This window comes from Histoplasma capsulatum, assembly GCF_000150115.1.
Source record: "Histoplasma capsulatum G186AR genomic scaffold supercont2.3, whole genome shotgun sequence".
Classification (NCBI taxonomy): Eukaryota; Fungi; Ascomycota; class Eurotiomycetes; order Onygenales; family Ajellomycetaceae; genus Histoplasma; species Histoplasma capsulatum.
The window spans coordinates 1,883,872-1,903,065 of NW_025544803.1; the positions used below are offsets into that span (position 1 = coordinate 1,883,872).

The following is a 19,194-nucleotide window of genomic DNA, read 5'->3' on the forward strand; positions in this document are numbered from 1 at the left end:
TACACCGTTAGGAGGTTCAAATACAAGGAAAGGAGTGTTTTAGGATTCTCAAGGTTGGAAGTTTTGAGACATTTGAACTGCATTGTATTGTACATTATAAAACGCTCTCATGAAAGGGAGAATTTGAGACAATACTTAAGCAACAAAGGGAGGACCCAGTTATCAAAAGACGATGATGGTTTTCCTTTCTCCCCAATGTAATCGCCCAAGAATGATTTTTAAAAAAAACAAGAAACCAAGAAACCTTAGAAAATCTAGTGGAGGACATCACAAAATTTTAAATTAAATCTGGTGATAGAAACGGGACAGTGAAAAGGAACAGTAAAAATATACATTATATAATTACTCCTGGGTTTTGCTTCCTTGCTACCCTTCTCCAGTAGGTTAGAATTGAGCGAACTTGATCTTCCATCCCGCGCTAATGCCATGATATTGGGTGTGGAATAACTTATTTGGTGAGTTCTGACGCGGTGGCGATATTCCCATGTGGTAATCGCCGGGTACTGGACCTGTAGAATACTGCTGTATCTTAAGAGTGATCATCGACCACGAAGTCTTCGCTCCGCCGTGTGTGGAAGAGGAGGCAATTTTCAATTCATATGTAGCCTCTGTGGGGCAGGCAGTATCATTATCATTATCGATATCCGATATCAAAAAAAGAAAAAAGAAAAAAAAAAAAGGCCGTGGATGTTCTTTCCGGTCATCTTCCTTCGAACAATCGTCTCCACCAAGCAGGTGGATCGAGTGGCCTGTGTCCACCATGCAGGGAAGGGTAGACATCCGAGAAGAAATACCAGATGTGGCCCACAATGACGCCGCAGATTTCGTCTTTTGGAATGACCCCATGCATGACAAGGCTAAATGCTATCAGGACCCATGGAAGGTATGGCGCCGAAATAGCCAGTAGGCCTAGCAAATGGAGTCTCATCTCTGGATTCCGTCGGCTCCATATGTACACTAGACTTGCGGAGAGGGCCGAGCCTAGAAATGGGAGCGACACCAGCGGGGATAGAACAAGGAGGAAGGAAGTGGCGTATAGGAGCAGCCAGGAAAAATTGGCTGGGGTGGTACCGGCCGCTTCTTCTATGAGGCGCGAGTATCTTTGGAGGAAGAAGACGCGGAAGAGGAGGTCTAGGTTTAGAGGCCCGAAGTAGAAGAATGTTGTAATGAGCCTCCAGTACTAAGAAGCAATCGAGAGTATTAGAAATGGATATTGAAATTTAATGGACGGGAAGGGCCGCTTGCTTACCTGGGACTTGACAAACACAGAGCGGAAGCTGTAGAAGAGCTGGAACGGAGAAACGACACCGCACTGAACCAAGACAGAGGTGGCTAGAGTGGCAGTCGTCCACCATCGCGTGCAGACTGGCATCTCAAAAAACCATTGCTCGAGGGGGAATTGATCCCCGCCTCCTGGGCGGCCGTTGCCCCAGATGGCAGCCATCCGGGTGTCCAGTGGCGGTGCTGGCTGTCTATCTGTCCCCTACAAATTGTCTGTTATGGGAGAATAAGGATGGATAAGCACAGCAGTGATTCCCGTCGCCTGCGGAACTGGCTGATATCCCCCGGGACCCTTAAGAAGCAATGGCTGACGAGAATACAGAATTGTAGTGTCCAGCTGTCCTTTCAGCCAAACATTCAGATTGATAACGACGCCGAAGAGCCGCAGCGCAGCTTTCCGGAACAATAGATGATCCGCGAGCGACACTTGGCATTTACGCTAACCCACTCCTGGGCTAGCGCGCCTTCCCGCGTCGGTCCCACGCGTAAAGTGGTAAGCCGCCAGCCAATCACAGCGTGCCATTCTCCCCTCCCAACCTCCTCGATATTATTTCATTCCTCCCAAGCCACACGATTTTCTCTCCTTTTTTCCCCGGTCGAAGGGAGTTTTGCTCGGATTATTAGTAGTACTTCGATATACTGCGTCCATTTTTGTCTCTCTTTTCAGGACCTCAGTTGTAAAGAAATTCTCAGGCCCCCAAACCAGAACAGCCATCGCGCATGCCATAGCTAAATTCCCCTGACGGACAGCTTCGAATTGACTAGCCATTGTGCAGCTACTGGTCATTAACACAACAAAAAAGAAGTCTGAGGGCTATTGCAGCTTGCCCACCTAGCCGCCATTGATTTTACCAAGCTCAATCCACCGCACCCGCACGCAAACCTCTCCTCAGCCCCTGGCGCATTTTTATTCAGGGTTCTCTCGGTTCGCGGCCCTGTCTCGGGAAAGCCATGGCACCAAGGGGGCGCGGTGGGAGGACAATATCAGGAGGTAGTCCACAAGTGCGAAGGACAAGTGGTGGAGGAGTCGGCTCAAGATCAGATGCAGCTGTCGCGCGGCCATCGTCGAGGGCTGGAAGCTCGCGAGGGAGAGGGCGGGGGAGAGGAGGGGCTAGGGTTGGAGCTGGCGCACGATCTCGAGATACCGATATTCAACGTATGCCTTTTTAACTCTTAATTCTTATCTTCTATAGTGCGAAATAATACTAAGACATATTCGTCTAGCTGGCGACCCTCTCCCGCGGCGGCACCGGTACAAACCCGGCACCCTCGCCCTCAAAGAAATCCGCCGTTATCAAAAGTCCTGGGACCTCCTCCTCCTCAAACTCCCCTTTGCGCGTCTCGTTCGTGAAGTCGCCGTCGACCTCCTTCCAGCTGGCGTCGGTGAGGAGCTACGATGGCAGTCCCAGGCCATCCAGGCCTTACAGGAAGCTGCGGAAGCATTTCTCGTCCACCTATTTGAGGACACGAATCTCTGCGCAATACATGCCAAACGAGTCACTATCATGCAAAAGGATATACAATTGGCGCGCCGCATTCGGGGTGCGTGGGCCGGGCTGGGATAAATCTGACTCTGTTTCTTTGTGAAGTTCCAGGGCTATGTCTGTTCTTGGACGTGGAACTGGAAGAAGAGAAGGAATGTTTGTATATAGATTTGTTTTGATTACCCCCTCTTCGTTTTTTTTTTCTATCACAGGGCATGCATTGGTCGGTCTGGTTTGTCGGGTATAACATTTATTCTTTTACTTTTATTCTGGGCGTTATTGAGAGAGGGTAGGACACATCCGGCAGACTACGGTTATGCTAGGAGTTTTGTTGGGCGTGTTGGAGTCTTTCTGTTTTTCTCTTTTGCTATTTGTCACTTTCCATATTTATGGGGAGAGGATTAAACAGAAGGAAAGAAAGAGAAATGCGGAGGAAGATAAAGAGGTTATAAACAACGCTTGATTGGTTGATTGATATCCTTTGGCGATCGATACCTTTGTTCTCTATTTTTCGTTGTCAATCATACCCTTCTTGTACATGTGTGTATCTGTAGATTATCCAACAAACCTTTTACCCTCGTCCCTTGGTTGTATTAACAATCGTGGGGCAAAAGACACAAGGCTATCCATACTTAAACCCCTCCCCTTGCAGAATAATAGGTAGCCCTTTTCTAACTGAAGTGGAATCCTGAATCATCTTCCGGGAGATGTGCTCCATACATAATGACGGCAGATGTGTAGCCCAGCCCATCAAGCGAACGATTGGGGATGGGAAAGAAAAAGAAACCATACCCAGCGTTTTAACGGGGCTGCTCAACCTGATAGGCGTCCCCGAGGGTGCGAGAGAAGGTAAAATGTCTTGAAAAGCGCCGGAGATATTCTATATATATGGAATTTGGATGGAAACGGCGTGAAAATAGATATTCTAGAGAAAGGGAGGAAAAGAAGAAGAAAAAGGAGCCCAACGAAAGAAAGTGAAGACTAGAAAACAAGAAGTATCATAACCTCTTTATCTCAACTCCGCACTGATCAGCAGAGTACTTAATCAACTCCAGTTCCACAAAAAAACTCCAGCCGTGTAGGTATGTGTCCGTGTTCTTATCAACATTCCGCAAAATAGAAAAAAGGAATAACAGACAAAAGGAATCGTAATCAGGGGTTATATAGTCGTTTATTTCAATCAAATCTCCACTGCCTTCATGATCATTTCCGAGGAGGATCGCCCACCTCCGTCGCCGCCTTGATCGTGAGCTTTATTACTATTAGACGACGAACTCGATTTCATCTTCTTCAGCACTGGTGGCAAGCCCAATAACGCCATATCTGCTTGCTCACGAGTAGCATGAGCCTCTCTCGATTTCCCCTGCGAGTCCAGCGTGGCTGCCAACAGATCCTCGGTCACACTAATCCATAACTTGTCATCTGCCTTTCGCGCCATTGCTCTAGCAGCCTTGGCACTTTTCTCCGATTGTTCACCGACGACGCCGCGGAAGTATTTCCAGCTCATGAATGTAAGGGCAATGCAGGTTACTTGGCTGTTGCCGATGGCTATTGCAGCTTGGAGGGAATGATGTAGATCATGTTTGGTTTGGATGGTGGATTCTGTGTGCGTTGTTGCTGATATTAGGAAATAGGCGGCTTGGATGTATTTGTTAGGGCTAACGCGGCAGAACGGCTCGATTGTAGAAAGAACTTTGGAGGCGGCAGAATGGGAGTGGGAGGGTCGAGCTGGATCGCGCAATATAAGCGCAGAATTCAGAGCGGCGAGGATGGCGGTGTCCCGTCGAGGATCATTGCGGGCAGATTTACTGGTAGTCTGGTTAAGCGCGAAGATGGGCTGTTGGAAAGTTGCGAGCGCTGCCTTGAGTTCACCTGTTCCCTGGGATATGATGCCGCTTGCGTACTCCATAAGGCATATAGTTGCTTCATTGACATTAGTTCCTAACTCAGACACGGTTGACCGTAGCTCTTTGAGTGTCTGACGAGCAAAGGCCCAGTCGGTTCGGGCGCAAGCCAAGAATATTAACTGCAAAAGCATATTGCAATATAAAGATCGTCGCCATTCAATCCTTTCAGTAGCGTATGCTAGGGATTCTGGAATTTCTTGTGGGTTTTTGTAGTTACCTATAATTATGTCAGTATAGTTCTTATGGAGATATCAAGGGATTTTCCAGCTCACTCCGTATCATCTTTAAACCCTCGCTGAGATACTTCTCAGATTTATGTCCATCTTGCGAATTCTTCGCTGTGAGTGTAACAGAGCTCAGGAAATAGCAAAGAGCATAGATGTCATGCTCAGGAAGCCAGCGCATCATCAACATTACATTTCCATCCTCGACTTGTAGTATATCGGTTGACTCCGTGGCTGAAGGTGACATGGTCTTACGGCTGAGGGGGAGCGAAAAGCTTCCATCATTTTGCCAGTGTGGATCGTCTATCTTCTGATCCATTACCTTCTGCATTATCTGAAGCTTTTCGGATGATTGCTTAACGTCATACTCGAGCAGGCTGCAGCAAATATCCATCATCTGAATCATTGTGCTTATTTGCGGGATGTCGAGCACTTTATTGTCGAGCTGGTAGCTCCTCGCAGTAGCCAAAGCCCGCTGTGCCTGTTCAATCGAATCATGGCTAGATGAATGTTGCAGGCGTACCAGAGCTTCGATTACCGATGAAACAACCAAAATAGCTTTGTCGCCGCTACGACTGGCAAGGGAGGCGACTTTTTGTAAGTTTTGTATCGCAGCTGCAGTATCTTGCTGTGCCGAGGATGACAGGGAGAGAGTGACTCGAAGAAAGCGGAACGCATACTCCCAGGCAGTATGGCGGTATCTAATGCTGTCAGAATAAGTTTTAGGTAAACGGGCTCTGTAGGCTCACCCCTCAGCATCACGAACGACTCCATCCACATGCTTCATGGCAGCTTTTGGATTCGATTTATACAATATTCGGGCCAGAAGCTGCTGCATACAATACTTCAAATCGTACATGCGGTTCTGATTCACAAATAAGTTCGAGTGCCAAAATGATTTCTAAACGAAGCCCTAACTGACCCTTTCACATAAATCAACCTAAAAGTGCTAATTTAGCCATGGATAATTCACGGGCAGGATGTCTCGCGGCTTACCCCTTTACTGAGTGCGGTCTCCGCTTCGGAGTCATTTTCTGTTTCTTCGTACAATATCCGGGCATAGCGAAGCCGCACCAGGGCCTCAGTTCGCGGTGGTAATTTCCAGGTCTTAATCGAGGTAAGTTAGCTAAATTTTGTATTTACGATTGTATGCACCAAGTATTGCGTAGGGGTTCCAACCTTCAGCACCGCTTCTAAACATGCCAATCCAGTTGCGATCAGCTTATAATACTCATTTGTCTCTGCCTCCTCTCGCGCAACTGCAAGTGCCGTTCCCTGGCTGTGTGCTGCATCGATATACTCATCTGCCAGTGACAAAAGTAGCACATGATAATCAATTGCCGGTTTCCCAGGCGTCGCTGGGAGCGGCTGAGGTTGTGGCATCTTAGTCGGGGATTTGGAACACATGTGTTTCAGGGATTGCGACCTTTTTAGTTGAGAGTTCGGCAGTGGTGCAGCTTGTTGTTGCACGGCATCCACTGTCCTATATTGATGTAGAGCGGGCGGGCGGGGTATTATAACCTGGGGAGGGTACATATGTGGAGGTGGCGGATAGGAAGTGGGTTGAAATTTTGATTGCGATTGTTGGGGGAGTTGAGCCGAGTATTCCTGTGGTGACGGATGCGTATCGGGTCGACTTTGGATAGGAAAGTATTGAGGGGGCGGCGGAACTCCGCCATAGTGAAGGTGCGTATTGTTTGCGGGCGGTGGAGGACGGGCTTGAATAGGTCGAGGCGCATAGTTGACAGGCGGGTTCGGCGGCTGCTGTTGTGGATGTGGTGCATGTTGCTGTTGCTGTGGCGCGTAGGGAGGCGCGGGGAATATGGCCTGGGGGTGAACGAGAGGTTTGGGATATATTGCATTCGCAGAATTAGGGCCAAAATTATGCTGATGCCGCGGTGGAGGTATCCGGGGTGGCTGTTGGGCTTGGAACGACTCTGAATGGGAGGGATATTGACCACCATGCGGAGGTTGGTATGGCATGGTCACGGTACTGCGGAGGAAGTCCTTCCAAACAAGGCGTTTGGCAAAGGGTTTTCCTCTATGGCCAGGATCTTATAGATACTTCTTCTTCTTCTTCTTCGTCGTCGTCGTCGTCGTCATTTGTCAATAATGTCTACCCCACGTCATTAAATTTCCTCTGTAAATCGCGATGCGCAATCCATACCAGAAAAAAGTAGACTTATTATACGACCGGATTATGGTTGTTCCACTGTGCCAGTCAGCAACACCGACATCGAGTGTTTACTTCTTATTTTCTTCTTGTATTCTCGTACTAGGAGCAATATAATATGCAGTTTATCTCTTATTAGACCATTCCATCACATGTGCTCTCGCCCGACAAGCTACGGAAGGCGGCAAACAATCCCTTATCTGGCCAGGGACGGGGGGTTGAATGACTGGCTGTTCAACAGGCTCAGCATCTGGAATAGTGAGCTCAGCAGCTTCTTCCCTAGTTAGGCCCTCTTCGCGTTGTATTGGGCGGTTAGATCTTTGTCGTTTTTGCCTTTCTTTCTCATTCACGGTGAATATATCCTGGTATTGCTTCTTCATAATAGTGGCGCTGACCATGCCGTACTCGCAGGCCTTATTAATTTGGTCAAATCCTTCCACTAGGTCCAGAGGGGTGTTCTCAAGCCCCTTACCCATAAGGTTCTTGACCTTATTCACCTGCTTATGCAATTGGCGCGGATTACTAGGTGTTTATAGAATCCAGGATGACTGGGAGTTGCTAGATTGACTACCAGGGGGCGTAGGAGTTTGGAACTGAATATCTAACTGCTGGATGACCCGGTCAGGTTCAATGAGGCTATTCCAGCAGCTCTAAAGTCACTTTGAATGTTCTGAGCCTTAAAGGCTTAGGTACGCGCTGCGGAGTAGGCATCTAGGAAATCAACCTTCTTAATGGTATTGAATCCCAGCCGCATGCGCTGTTCCACCAAACCCCCGAGACTGCCAATTCGACGCAGGTTTGCCATCGGAATAAACACTCTAGTAAGCCATGTAGTTCCTATCTCATCTGTAGTCTAGCCATTAGAACTAACATCAAGCCTCCAGCCGTCCGGGAACCCATCAAACCAGCCTTCTCAAATAGTCTGACCCTTAAGAATGATGTACAGAGGTAACACCCAGCCTGACGCGCGTTGACTGACTCAATCACAGTGATCCATTCTCAATTCCCAGGCTGTAAGAGCTTTGACTGGCTGTAGCGCTCAGCACTAGCCACTACCTTAGTAGCCGCACAGAGCCCCATTGCAAATCCAGTCTCATCAAAGTTGTATATATCCTCAGCCTGAATCCCATGCTCAGTCAGAGTATCCCCTAGGGTCTTGAGCCAACCCTGAATCATATGAAGGGGGTCGCTGGCGGCCGAGTGACCCACCAGCCACGGGTACCGCCTCCTCCAACATCTTTTCGGGTTCTTTTCTTTCCTGCTCGAATTCCTCATCGTCCTCGCCATCAAGACCCAGATCTGAGTCCCATTCACTGTCGCTTGTGTGTTGCTGAGCTTCAGCTTCGCTGGTCGACATAGCCTGGTGCAAATTTGCCTGATCTGCCTGGTGATCTTGTCGTTGGTGCTGAAGCTTAGACACGTCTTTTTGAATCGCCCGCTCCACATTGGCATCCTCTTCTTCGTCTCCGCGTGACGTGATTTCAGCCGCTCCCAACGGTTTCCCGGGGGCCGTGTTGGTAGCGCGCAGAGGGGACTGTGAACCATCCATGGCGAGCGTGGTACTTTCAAGATCTTGCATCTGAGCATCTGCACTGTTGGCGGACCGAGCAGACCTCACAGTATGTCTGCTGTTTTGGTGGTTTTCTCGGTCCTCCAAATTCATCTTTTGCTTTGCTTCCTGGGCTTCTCGCACCATCTCATTAGAGTTGCCCATTTTCTTCAGGTCTTTCTGAATCAGCTTCCACCGAACGATAACGTCTTTCTTTTCTGCATCGGAGCTCTGCAGCCACTCCTCGTACCCTTGAACTACCCTCGACGCCCTGATGTAATTCTGCACATTGCTGCCGAACAACTTCTGCACCTCTTTGCTGACCCCCTGCATTGTATGACCAAGGATACCAAAGACGGCTGCGCCCGGCTTGGCTATGAATCCTCCAATCCCTCTGCCGACTCCTTTGACAAAGCCGCTGGCACCCTCTTTCTGGGCGCCTTTCCAGGGCTGAGTGACCAGGCCAGTAACGCCATCATACCAGCCAAAGCCAAATTCTCTTCCTACTGCCTTGATGCCTGACTTTAAATCGCTTGCCCTTTCTTGAGGGCGCACGGTATCGTCTCCCCAAAGCTTAGGGATATTGTGAAACCCTCTCGTGAAATTCACTGAAAGATCCACAGGTGCCTGCACAACCGCCTTTACAAAACGTCCAGCGCCTTTGCTCATATGCACGCCAGTCGGGCGCAGCACGTCAGGGTCTTTGTCAGAGCCAGATTCATTCTGACTGAGGAATCGACTTCGGCTGGCGTCATCCTGTTTGGGATTCAACTGGCCTTGTAATGGACCGGGCATAGTACTTGATCCGACGTTTGAAGTGGGAGTTGACCGACCAGAGAGGTTGGGAGGGCTCCGAACATAAGCAAGAGAGTCCTCCACAATCAAGCTCATCTCACTTTGTCCAGGCGAAATCGATGGACTTGATCTTTCCCCTATATGTGAGGCCTCGCTTTTGTTCGCGATAGTCGGCACTGATGCTTGGGACTGCTGTCGGCTGCGTCCAGCCGGAATCTGCAAAGCTCTCCATGTCTCCGAGGGAACATCAGCTAGACCCATCATCATGCCGCTGACTGCCCCCAGAAATGCCGTAAAACCTCCGGAGATTGGATCCCAGGGGCCTTCATCGATGTAATGTTCTTGTGGTCTAAAGAGCTTCAAGTCTTGGAAATCCAAAAGTTTTGCATTTGCCAAAGTACAGGCAGCAAAAGCGCTCAACCTGACCTTGGTGCGCTTGACACGCCATGCAGCGGGTCGAGATGGTGCAAGGGTGCAACGGAGTCGGTCAGGCTTGAGAAATTTATGGATCGACTGAGCACCCATGTCGCTGCCTCGCTCCGCCGCGATCTTGCTTGCGAGTTCTTTGGCGCGATCCAGGCTTTCGGGTTTCAGACAGAAGTTGATAGCATCGGCTAGTTTGTCTGCTGTGAGTTGTTTGTGAGGGATCGGATCGGGGCCTGCACCTGCTCGCGCGACCATGGCGCCCCAGAAAGACTGATCTCCAAAGAAGGGAACGACTAAAGTCGGCCGGCCTGCGGTAATGCCTGCCGCCGTGGTTCCTGCGCCACCATGGTGCACGACGCATGAGACGTGCTTAAAAAGCCAGTCATGCGGCACGTTGCATAGCATGAAGACGCCATCGGGGATATGAAGCTCATCTGCGCCTATGCCTCCCCAGCCTTTAGAAAGGAGGACACGCTGGCCAGTCTTCCTCACAGCCTTGAAAATGAGTTCCGTCATCGCATTGGGATCGTCCAAGACGATGCTCCCGAATCCTATGTAGACGGGAGGTGGACCATCGTCGAGAAATGCCTGTAAGTCAGGGGCAGGGGTGTAGTTAGAGGCCAAGTTGAGAAAGCAGAACCCGGAGATAGATATGTGAGAGCCCCAGTCTTTCGGTTTGGGTATTAAAGCCGGAGACCAGCAGTAGGTGTGGGGGATTTTGAGACGCTGGAGCATTCCGGGGGCCCAGATCATACTTAGAGGGTCCAAACCAAGACATTTTACGCGAAATCGGTTGATAATGTCACCTAGGGCCTGCCACGAGATGAGTTCGACCATGGCGTAGCTAATGTAATTAGTAAGTTGAGGGTCGGCATTCGAGGATTGAATGTTAACCAGGGGATGAGGAAAGGCCTGGGTAGGAGAATACGGCATAGTGAACATGATATGGAGCGGGATGCCTAGCTTCTCTGCGCAATGGATATGGGCAAAACTTGGGGGATTGGCGATGATGCAGTCGGCAACAAAGTGTTCTGCTGTAGGCTTAGAGCCAGTGTCGTTCCCAGAGGGCTCGGAACGGCCATTGTCGGCTCCGTCATCGACTTTGTAACATGATCGCCAGCAGCCTTGAATGTACTCGGCAACATCTTTTCTTCGCTGGCCGACGTCTCCGCTTACTACACTGCGAAAGCCCGGCCTCAGGCCGGGATTCTTGACCATAAAGGCCATTAGCCGGGTGGGGTCGCCGCCAATGCTAAAGAATTCCAGGCCATGCTCCTGAACAAAGTTCTTGAAGGTGGGATGAGTCGCTAGACGTACGCGATGGCCGTAGGTGTCTTTTAAGACTTTCCCCAAGGCAACGAAGGGTTGCACGTCTCCGCGAGAGCCCACGACCTGAATGACGATGTTCAAGGGCGGTGGTGGAGGAACTCCCTTCTCGCCTCCTAGGGAAGGGGGAATGTATGGAGAGAGCGGGTGACTATCTTGGACATCCTGGACGTGTTGACGTAAAGCAGGAGTAAAAAATATCTGGGACAAATGGCGATTGAAGTGACTGATGCGAATGTCGACACGGCCATCATCGGTGAGACAGGCACTGGTGCCCGTGCCATTCTTTTCGTCGCGGATCTCGCCATATATCTTGCCGTAAGCAGGAAGGGGCACGTCGTCCTCGGCCAGCTCTTGATCGGTGACGTCGGTCTGATGCAGGAGGGCATTGTGTGTCGTGGGTCTTGTGGGATTGGTCTGGGCGGCAGTGGCAGCTTGTGCTTGCTGAAGTGTGGATTGCTGCACCACGGTCTCCGGGACGGGTTGGCCCATTTCTAAGGGAGGTTGGGCGACCATGGTGTGAATGAGAAAAGGCAGGCTGGGTTCACCTCATTCAGTCACGGCATCAGTATTATCTGAGGCGAATGGCTGGTGAGGTCACTAACTTTTGACCTCCAGGGCAACTGTTCGCCCTAGTGAGGTGACGCGGCTGCACCAGGAGGCTGTGAGCAAACCTTTTTGATATTTATCCCCCCAGACTAGTAATGTTGAATATCAGTCGCTTATCGAAAAATGTAGTATGATATTCACCATTACTAGTAAAGGGAGCTCAACCCACTCTACCCACCCACGATTGGACAATTCAAATGCAACCTCTCTTACATGGTGTGACAAAAGAGATTTTGCGCAGTTAAAGGATTGGGCAAATAAGCATGAGCAACTGCTCTTCAAAACTAACCACCAAGTCAGGGGTGATTGTTATGGCGAAAAAATACCGTAAACAACACAGATTTCTCCATGCATCAGTGCCTAATTCAGTTAGCCCCCATATGCATATAATCAATCAAAGGGCTTAGAAGAACTCACATGGCCCTAACACTACTCTGATATTTCAAATTGTGATGCCTTACGCCTGCTTGGAACAATGCCAATTCTATTTGACCTGACCTACCAATAGAGCACAATATATGAAGATTCAAAGCTGAAGAAGAGAAGAAAGGTTAAAGCTGCTTTGCAACTCGTTGCGAATAAACAAAACCTCATGCCCGAGAGGCCAGTCCCAGTGGTTATGGCAGTGAGGTTGGGGTCAGTGCCGTCATATGCTGGTCTCACGTCTCACGCCTTGACCCCAGCCAGGCATCAGCATTTCTGGAGGACGTAAGGACATTATCAGGAAACATTCTATATCAAGTATGTCAGATGGAAAGCATAGATAAAGATGCTCTCTTGGACTGTTGTGAAAGATGAAAAGAAAATTGAACAACTTTCATTACAACCCTGCCTACCTGAACTGTCAGTCAATTTCTAAATAAGAACCTATATAACTTTTATCACTAATTTCTCCCTCTCCTTTCTTTAACCGCATTAGAGCGCTCATTAGTGGCCCACTTTCTTTGTTGATAAGGTTTATGGCTTTACGTTCCCTTGTATAATTTCCTGAGCTCTACACCACGCCCAAATTCCATCACAGATCGCTGCACATCATGGCCTTGAACATGGTGAAGAACAAAACACTCAATTATGCCCTGCGAGCGCTGCAACTCATCTTCAGCATAATCATCATGGGAACAGACGGCTACGGTACGCAGAACTAATATATTCTACTCTGTAGACCGCACTGTTGAGTCTGACCCTATCGCCTAGCTATCCACGTGTTTCGCGGTCATACTGACTATGTACACTTCGAGTTCGGCAACTTTTACGCTTACTATGGCGTCCCTAATGCGTGGGGCTTCTTGTTGTTCTGCGCTAGCTGGACAGTTCTGATCATCATCTTTCACCTCATTGCTGAAACCAGCTTCGCGGATCGTGCGTTGATTGGCTACATTCGTGTCGCCGTTGAGGCCGTGGCTGTCCTCTCATGGCTTGCTGGTTTCATTGCTGTGGCTGTTCAAATTGCAACCGACACATGTTCGACAGGAAAATCCTCATGTGGGTTGCTCAAGGTGGCGACAGTCTTTGGGGCGTTCGAATGGCTGCTATTCATGATTACTGCAGCCCAGACTGTCATATTGGTCCTAAGCTCTCGCAAGCCAAGGACTTCGATGACCAGACCCAGTGCAGCTGTTTGATCGGCGCCACAGGATCCCTGTGGACATCAGAACTAGCTAGCCTATGCACAGGTGCTATGTGCTAACGTCTCTCACTCACTTCAAAAAGCATGCTATAGAGCTTTTAATTTTCAACTGTAACACAACAATGCAATAAGATATTAATACTATATATTAAACATTAAAACTAAGTATAGAATACACCATATAAATATATGATTAATTCAGAGAATGATTGCTTGGTCTAATAATCCACTCAGAATATGAAATCTATAATTTTGAAACAGTTGGATCAGATCAGTGATGTAGCAGATGTCAGAGAAGAAATATCATTTGATTCCACTGAAATAAGCTGTGAATGATATTTATTACTGCTTTTAAAAGATTGCATAGAGCTTCTGCAGTGTTTTAAATCTGCTGATGATTTTCTTATCGATCTCTTTGAAGTCTGTATAAATCTCTGCTTTGTCAACGGTGTTTTATAATACTTAGCAGTATATTCTTTCTTCTCTTTTTATAGTTGAAGCTTCTATTCATCTTACTGTTGCTTCTCTATAAAATATTTAACTGCAGCAGCAGCTTTGATCTTCTTATAACATTGAGTGGCTTCTAATTATTTCTTCTTATATTATTTCTTTTACTTCATAAACCCTGTCTGCTTTTGCTTGTGAAATATTGTTTATTGAAGCTTTATATTCCTTTTATATATATCTGCTTATTTATCTTTATAGCTTATTAGTATCTACTTGCATAGATGGGTATAGTTGCGTTACTGAGTGGGGAATTGACAAGGTCATGGCGTTGGCAGATGATGTTTTTGGAACCCATCAAAATTTTGCATTTGCGACCCAAGTATGCCATCCAGCAGGTGGAGGTAGGAGGTAATGTACATACATCGAAGAGAGCCATCCGCGCGCAAGTGCGTTTAGGTGCGATGGCCTCGAAGGTGGAAGCAACGATGGCATGTACTGTACGGTAACAGAAACGCCGAGAAACCTCTCTAAGACGGCAAGATGATAGGGAAGACTGGCTGACGGAAAAGTCACCTCCACAATCTCTTGTCATAAGACGCTCAAGAATTCTGTAGACCCCGCGCTATTCCTGTCCCTTACGGTGCCTCAAACAATGACAAAAGCGCCATTCAAAGACTCCAGCCGAGAGGGTATTATGTCCATCGTCCGGAACAACACCTTGCTCTCACTCATATGCATTTCAATACAAGATCGATAACACCGAAGTAGATATCGCGATCAAGCTCAGCCTGCTCAAGACCCAGTCCCACAACAAGGAGCCTATTTTCATTTGGATTCTTCGTCACGATTGCAGTCGCAATCTGGCATGCGAAGAGCTGGCCAATGGTTTCGCGTTGAGAGCCGCGAGCACCAAGGACGGATGTCGCAGTAAAGTTAGCCAGTGGAAGGAGCCCGTCTTCGTTTGGGTTTGGAAGAGTATGATAGCCGTTGGTCCCAGGATTCGTGTTCTCTAAGGGTACATGAAGCTGGGAAGATCAGTACGTATAGACCACCAGAAGGCAGAGTCTAGGTCAGTTCATACCCACTGTCCCAACATCTGCTTTTGAGATATAGTCACCAAAATTTTGTCAGAAAATGAGACTGACATCACCTCTGTTTCCACTCCACCTAACACCCCGGCTGCCTGTCTTGTCGAAGCTGGATATGGAAGATTGGTTTGGTCTGGCAACGGACCAGCATCCCGCATCACCTCCTTGAGCTGAGCATTGGGAGGCATTGAATTGGGGAGCATAGAAACGAAATGAGTGGTGAAATGATAAGAGAAAAGAATAAGAATGCAAACAAATGCAGCTTACACCGAGGCATTGGAACGCGGGAGGTGGGCTGCGACTTCACCGCCTTGTGGCAGAACTGCCAACTCGATAAATTTCTCAAATCGCATCAAATCGCAATCATGTAGCACGCACTTTGGCTTTTCCGCTCCAGCCAAAATGCCAAAATTCGTTCCCAGACAGCGAAAACACAAAAATAAACTAAAGGAAACTAATCCCATTCCCCAGCAGGACACCAATGTTGCCGAGCTTGCGCCGGTTTCCAAATTGGAGAAGGAGGAGAAACGGCGGAAATATAGAGAAGAGCTGCTAGCGCAACAACCGAGGATTTCTGGGAAGAAGCAAAAGAGACTTGACAAGTACATTGTACGGTCGATTCTATCTATGTGTGTTTCTCATTTCCTAAGACACTAACTTATGGTAACAGGAAACAAAACTCAAGAAGGACGAAAATCTTATACTTCTCAAAAAGCTCTCGGACTCAAAAATAGATACCAGTCAATTACAAAGCTCTCGAGATCTAGGGAAACGCAAACAAAAAAAGATTTTATCTTCGGCTGCAGGTAATGGAGACACCAACAGCGCTATTCTACAGCAGCACACCTCAGACAACGAGACAAACGAGGCAAGGTCGATCAAGCCGGTCCTCACGTCTTCCAATTCGACGATCAATATCGCCAATACCATTGCTGGCACTGGAACACCAGTTATTGGAAGTGGATTAAAACGACCGCTAGAAATTGGAGAAGACGGCTTTCCCGTCATTAAGAAGCGGAAACGTGCCGCAAAAGCTAAGTTTATAATAGAGGAGCCATCCTGGGATGGATTCGAAAGCAATGGGTCCGGCGATGATGCAACAAAAGATCCAGAGCGTTCCGATAGCTATATAAATGATGATGAAGCGGGTGGTTCTGGAAGCGACATAGGATCAGGACAAGGTGATAGTAACAATGATGGGGACTATGAGGATGACAGGTCTTCAAGCTCCGATGATGACCCTAGCGAGCACACCATAATTCGACCGCGAAATTCCGCATTCAAAACATGGGCGGTACAGCAAATAAACGACACGGTTGGCTTTAGACCCACAGAACATGCGCCTCTACCTCATGCTCTTCCGCAGCCAGAAAGGCCTGCAACCTCGCGCCAGACTGAGGGCGAATCCTTGCCAGCTAAATTAAAAATACCAAAAGGGGCTCCGAATAGGAAGGCTTTCACTGTCCAAGTAAATCGGCCTGAGCACATACAGGCATCTCGTCTCGCTCTACCTGTTGTTGGGCAGGAACAAGAAATTATGGAAGCTATCCACAACAATTCTTCAGTTATCATCTGGGGCGCAACTGGAAGTGGTAAAACTACCCAACTACCGCAGTTCCTCTTCGAAGCGGGATATGGAAACCACGAAAGCCCCAATCCGGGGATGGTTGGAATAACTCAGCCGAGACGAGTTGCAACTGTCAGTATGGCCAAGCGAGTTGCAGATGAGCTGGGCCAATTTGCGGATCAGGTTTCATACCAGATTCGATTTGATAGCACAGTATCAAGCAAAACAGCTATAAAATTTATGACAGATGGTGTTCTGATAAGAGAAATTGCCCGAGATTTCTCTCTTTCGAAATATTCGATCATTATAATTGACGAAGCTCACGAGAGGAGCGTTAACACAGATATTCTCATCGGTATGGTCAGCAGAATCGTTGACCTAAGGAAGACGATGAATGCAGAAGACCAGTCTGTAAATCCACTGAAGTTGGTTATTATGTCTGCTACATTACGCATATCGGACTTCCTCCAAAATGAAAATCTCTTTCCCCAGGGACGACCTCCGTTAGTCCAAGCTGAAGGACGCCAGTACCCCGTCACTATCCATTTTTCACGCCACACACGTCGTGACTATGTCGAAGAGGCTTTTAAAAAAGTATCCAAGGGCCACAGGAAATTGCCTCCGGGAGCGTTTCTTGTTTTCCTAACAGGACAGGCAGAGATTAAAGATCTATCCAAGCGTCTTGAACAGACTTTCAGGTCTACTCATGTTCCCGGCCCTTTCCAAGGAAAAGTTAAGTTATCAGCAGTGGAAGCTCCCCTCGAAACTGAAGATATTGAACTTGGAAGAACAACAGGCCCGATAGGTAATGATAGCGACAGTGACATCGAAATCAGAGGATTAGACGACGATGAAAATGATGATGACGATTTTGACCATGAAGAAGGGGCTGTTGATTCAGGAACAAAGGTCCATGTCCTTCCCCTTTATTCCCAACTCCCTACTAAGGAGCAGATGAAGGTGTTTGAGCCAGTGCCAGAAGGTTCCCGCCTCATTGTTTTGGCCACCAATGTGGCAGAGACCAGCTTGACCATTCCTGGCATCAGGTACGTATTTGATTGCGGCCGCTCCAAGGAAAAGCAGTACGACGTATCAACTGGAGTCCAGAGCTTCCAGATCGGTTGGATAAGCAAAGCCAGTGCCAGTCAACGTGCTGGACGAGCTGGAAGAACCGGCCCCGGGCATTGCTACCGACTTTACTCCTCTGCCGTCTTTGAAGGGGAATTCGAAGAGTATGCAGAGCCGGAAATCTTGCGGACACCGATCGAAGGAGTTGTCCTGCAGATGAAATCCATGGGGCTTCATCATGTTATCAACTTCCCCTTTCCAACCCCGCCAAATCGAACAAGTCTTGCCAAAGCGGAAATATTACTGCAGAACCTTGGCGCCCTCTCTTTGGATGGTCAGGTCACCGAGACAGGCCGCCAGCTTAGTCTATATCCACTCTCCCCAAGGTTTGGAAAGATGCTCCAAATCGGCCATCAACACGGCTGTATGCCATACGTAGTAGCTTTGGTTTCCGCACTCTCAGTGTCGGACCTTTTTATCCAAGAAAACCAGCTCGATCTCAAACCCGTCCAGCATGAGGATGACGAGGAGAGTAAAATCTACACAAACGCGAATAGACTTGAGGATACCGCGAGAGAAATGCGGCGAAAGGATTACAACAGAGCCCGCCGTATCTTTAGCAAGTACGACGACCAATCTGACGCCCTAAAATCCCTTGCGGCAGTATGTGCGTACGCATACGCAGCAAATAGCGAGTCCTTCTGTTCTCAAATGTTCCTGCGTCCTAACGCTATGAAAGAGGCCTCCCAACTCCGCCGCCAGCTTTACGAGATCGTCCGCAGCAATAACCCGAATATCACGAACCAGTTCGAATTGCGCCTCCCTGAGCCCACTGATAAACAACTCCGCGCTCTGAAGCAAATCACCGCAGCAGGCTTCATTGACCACGTCGCAATTCGTGCAGATATGGCTCCTGTCCCGCCAGACATGCCGCGCAAGCCTCGAAGAGCCATCGACGTCCCATATCTAACTCTCTTCTCATCCCTCGACGGACACGCCAGAGAAGTCCATGAAAAAGCCGTATATATACATCCCACATCTGTCCTTGCTCATCTCTCGACCACGGAACTTCCTCAATACCTCATCTACTCTCATCTCCAACAATCTGCCCCAAGCGCTATCTCCGATGCTCCTACCAAGGTCAGAATGTTTCCCCTAACCGCCGTGAGCGGATTACAACTCTCTGCTCTGGGACATGGAACACCTTTAATTGAATATGGGAAACCTGTTGGGAAGATTGAACCAGTTGCCGGTGCATCGGATAAGCGTGAGTGTTGGGTCATTCCGTCATTGAAGGGGGATCCGGGAAGTATGGGGTGGCCATTACCAGCGAAGAAAGTAGTGCAGAGGAAAGATAGAAAGCATGGGTGGGTAATTGAGAAGTTTATTAAGTAAAGATTATATATCTACATATTGATCGGCTCAGTTTCCGTTATATTTTGCGTTTCTGAGCTATTGTTACCGTGACGGTTACACACACTTCAAACAGAGCGCTACCCATAGACCAAATAAGATAACGGTATCATTTGTAACCAGTCTTTGAAGCCTATCTCTAATTTTTTGTGGCATTCCACGCCTCGTATCAGCTCTCAAACGAAGTCGGATAAAATGGACAATAGAGCG

General features: G+C 48.3%; 7 protein-coding genes across 7 annotated transcripts; 3 read left to right on the top strand and 4 right to left on the bottom strand.

Moving 5' to 3' along the window:
* Nucleotides 1-192: 192 nt before the first annotated feature.
* On the bottom strand, nt 193-1,565 carry HCBG_02785 (derlin; the record flags this gene model as incomplete). Its single annotated transcript, XM_045429834.1, has 2 exons — nt 193-1,180; nt 1,250-1,565. The coding sequence occupies 2 exons, from the start codon at nt 1,442-1,444 to the stop codon at nt 701-703; spliced, it is 675 nt and encodes a 224-aa protein (XP_045289729.1).
* Nucleotides 1,566-1,880: 315 nt separating this feature from the next.
* On the top strand, nt 1,881-3,254 carry HCBG_02786 (histone H3; the record flags this gene model as incomplete). Its single annotated transcript, XM_045429835.1, has 2 exons — nt 1,881-2,437; nt 2,506-3,254. The coding sequence occupies 2 exons, from the start codon at nt 2,233-2,235 to the stop codon at nt 2,844-2,846; spliced, it is 546 nt and encodes a 181-aa protein (XP_045289730.1).
* Nucleotides 3,255-3,419: 165 nt separating this feature from the next.
* Nucleotides 3,420-6,879, bottom strand: HCBG_02787 (uncharacterized protein; the record flags this gene model as incomplete). The annotated part of the gene is made up of 6 exons (XM_045429836.1): nt 3,420-4,889; nt 4,945-5,597; nt 5,646-5,761; nt 5,819-5,836; nt 5,893-6,003; nt 6,040-6,879. The coding sequence occupies 6 exons, from the start codon at nt 6,877-6,879 to the stop codon at nt 3,946-3,948; spliced, it is 2,682 nt and encodes an 893-aa protein (XP_045289731.1).
* Nucleotides 6,880-7,194: 315 nt separating this feature from the next.
* On the bottom strand, nt 7,195-11,681 carry HCBG_02788 (glycosyltransferase; the record flags this gene model as incomplete). The annotated part of the gene is made up of 4 exons (XM_045429837.1): nt 7,195-7,591; nt 7,619-7,719; nt 7,794-7,915; nt 8,279-11,681. The coding sequence occupies 4 exons, from the start codon at nt 11,679-11,681 to the stop codon at nt 7,195-7,197; spliced, it is 4,023 nt and encodes a 1,340-aa protein (XP_045289732.1).
* A 1,127-nt stretch (nt 11,682-12,808) lies between these two features.
* Nucleotides 12,809-13,396, top strand: HCBG_02789 (uncharacterized protein; the record flags this gene model as incomplete). Its single annotated transcript, XM_045429838.1, has 2 exons — nt 12,809-12,905; nt 12,969-13,396. The coding sequence occupies 2 exons, from the start codon at nt 12,809-12,811 to the stop codon at nt 13,394-13,396; spliced, it is 525 nt and encodes a 174-aa protein (XP_045289733.1).
* Nucleotides 13,397-14,343: 947 nt separating this feature from the next.
* HCBG_02790 (uncharacterized protein) lies at nt 14,344-15,124 on the bottom strand (the record flags this gene model as incomplete). The annotated part of the gene is made up of 2 exons (XM_045429839.1): nt 14,344-14,873; nt 14,930-15,124. 2 exons carry the CDS (start codon nt 15,122-15,124, stop codon nt 14,577-14,579), a joined length of 492 nt encoding a protein of 163 aa, XP_045289734.1.
* Nucleotides 15,125-15,148: 24 nt separating this feature from the next.
* HCBG_02791 (RNA helicase family protein) lies at nt 15,149-18,966 on the top strand (the record flags this gene model as incomplete). The annotated part of the gene is made up of 3 exons (XM_045429840.1): nt 15,149-15,226; nt 15,408-15,545; nt 15,607-18,966. The coding sequence occupies 3 exons, from the start codon at nt 15,149-15,151 to the stop codon at nt 18,964-18,966; spliced, it is 3,576 nt and encodes a 1,191-aa protein (XP_045289735.1).
* Nucleotides 18,967-19,194: the final 228 nt, after the last annotated feature.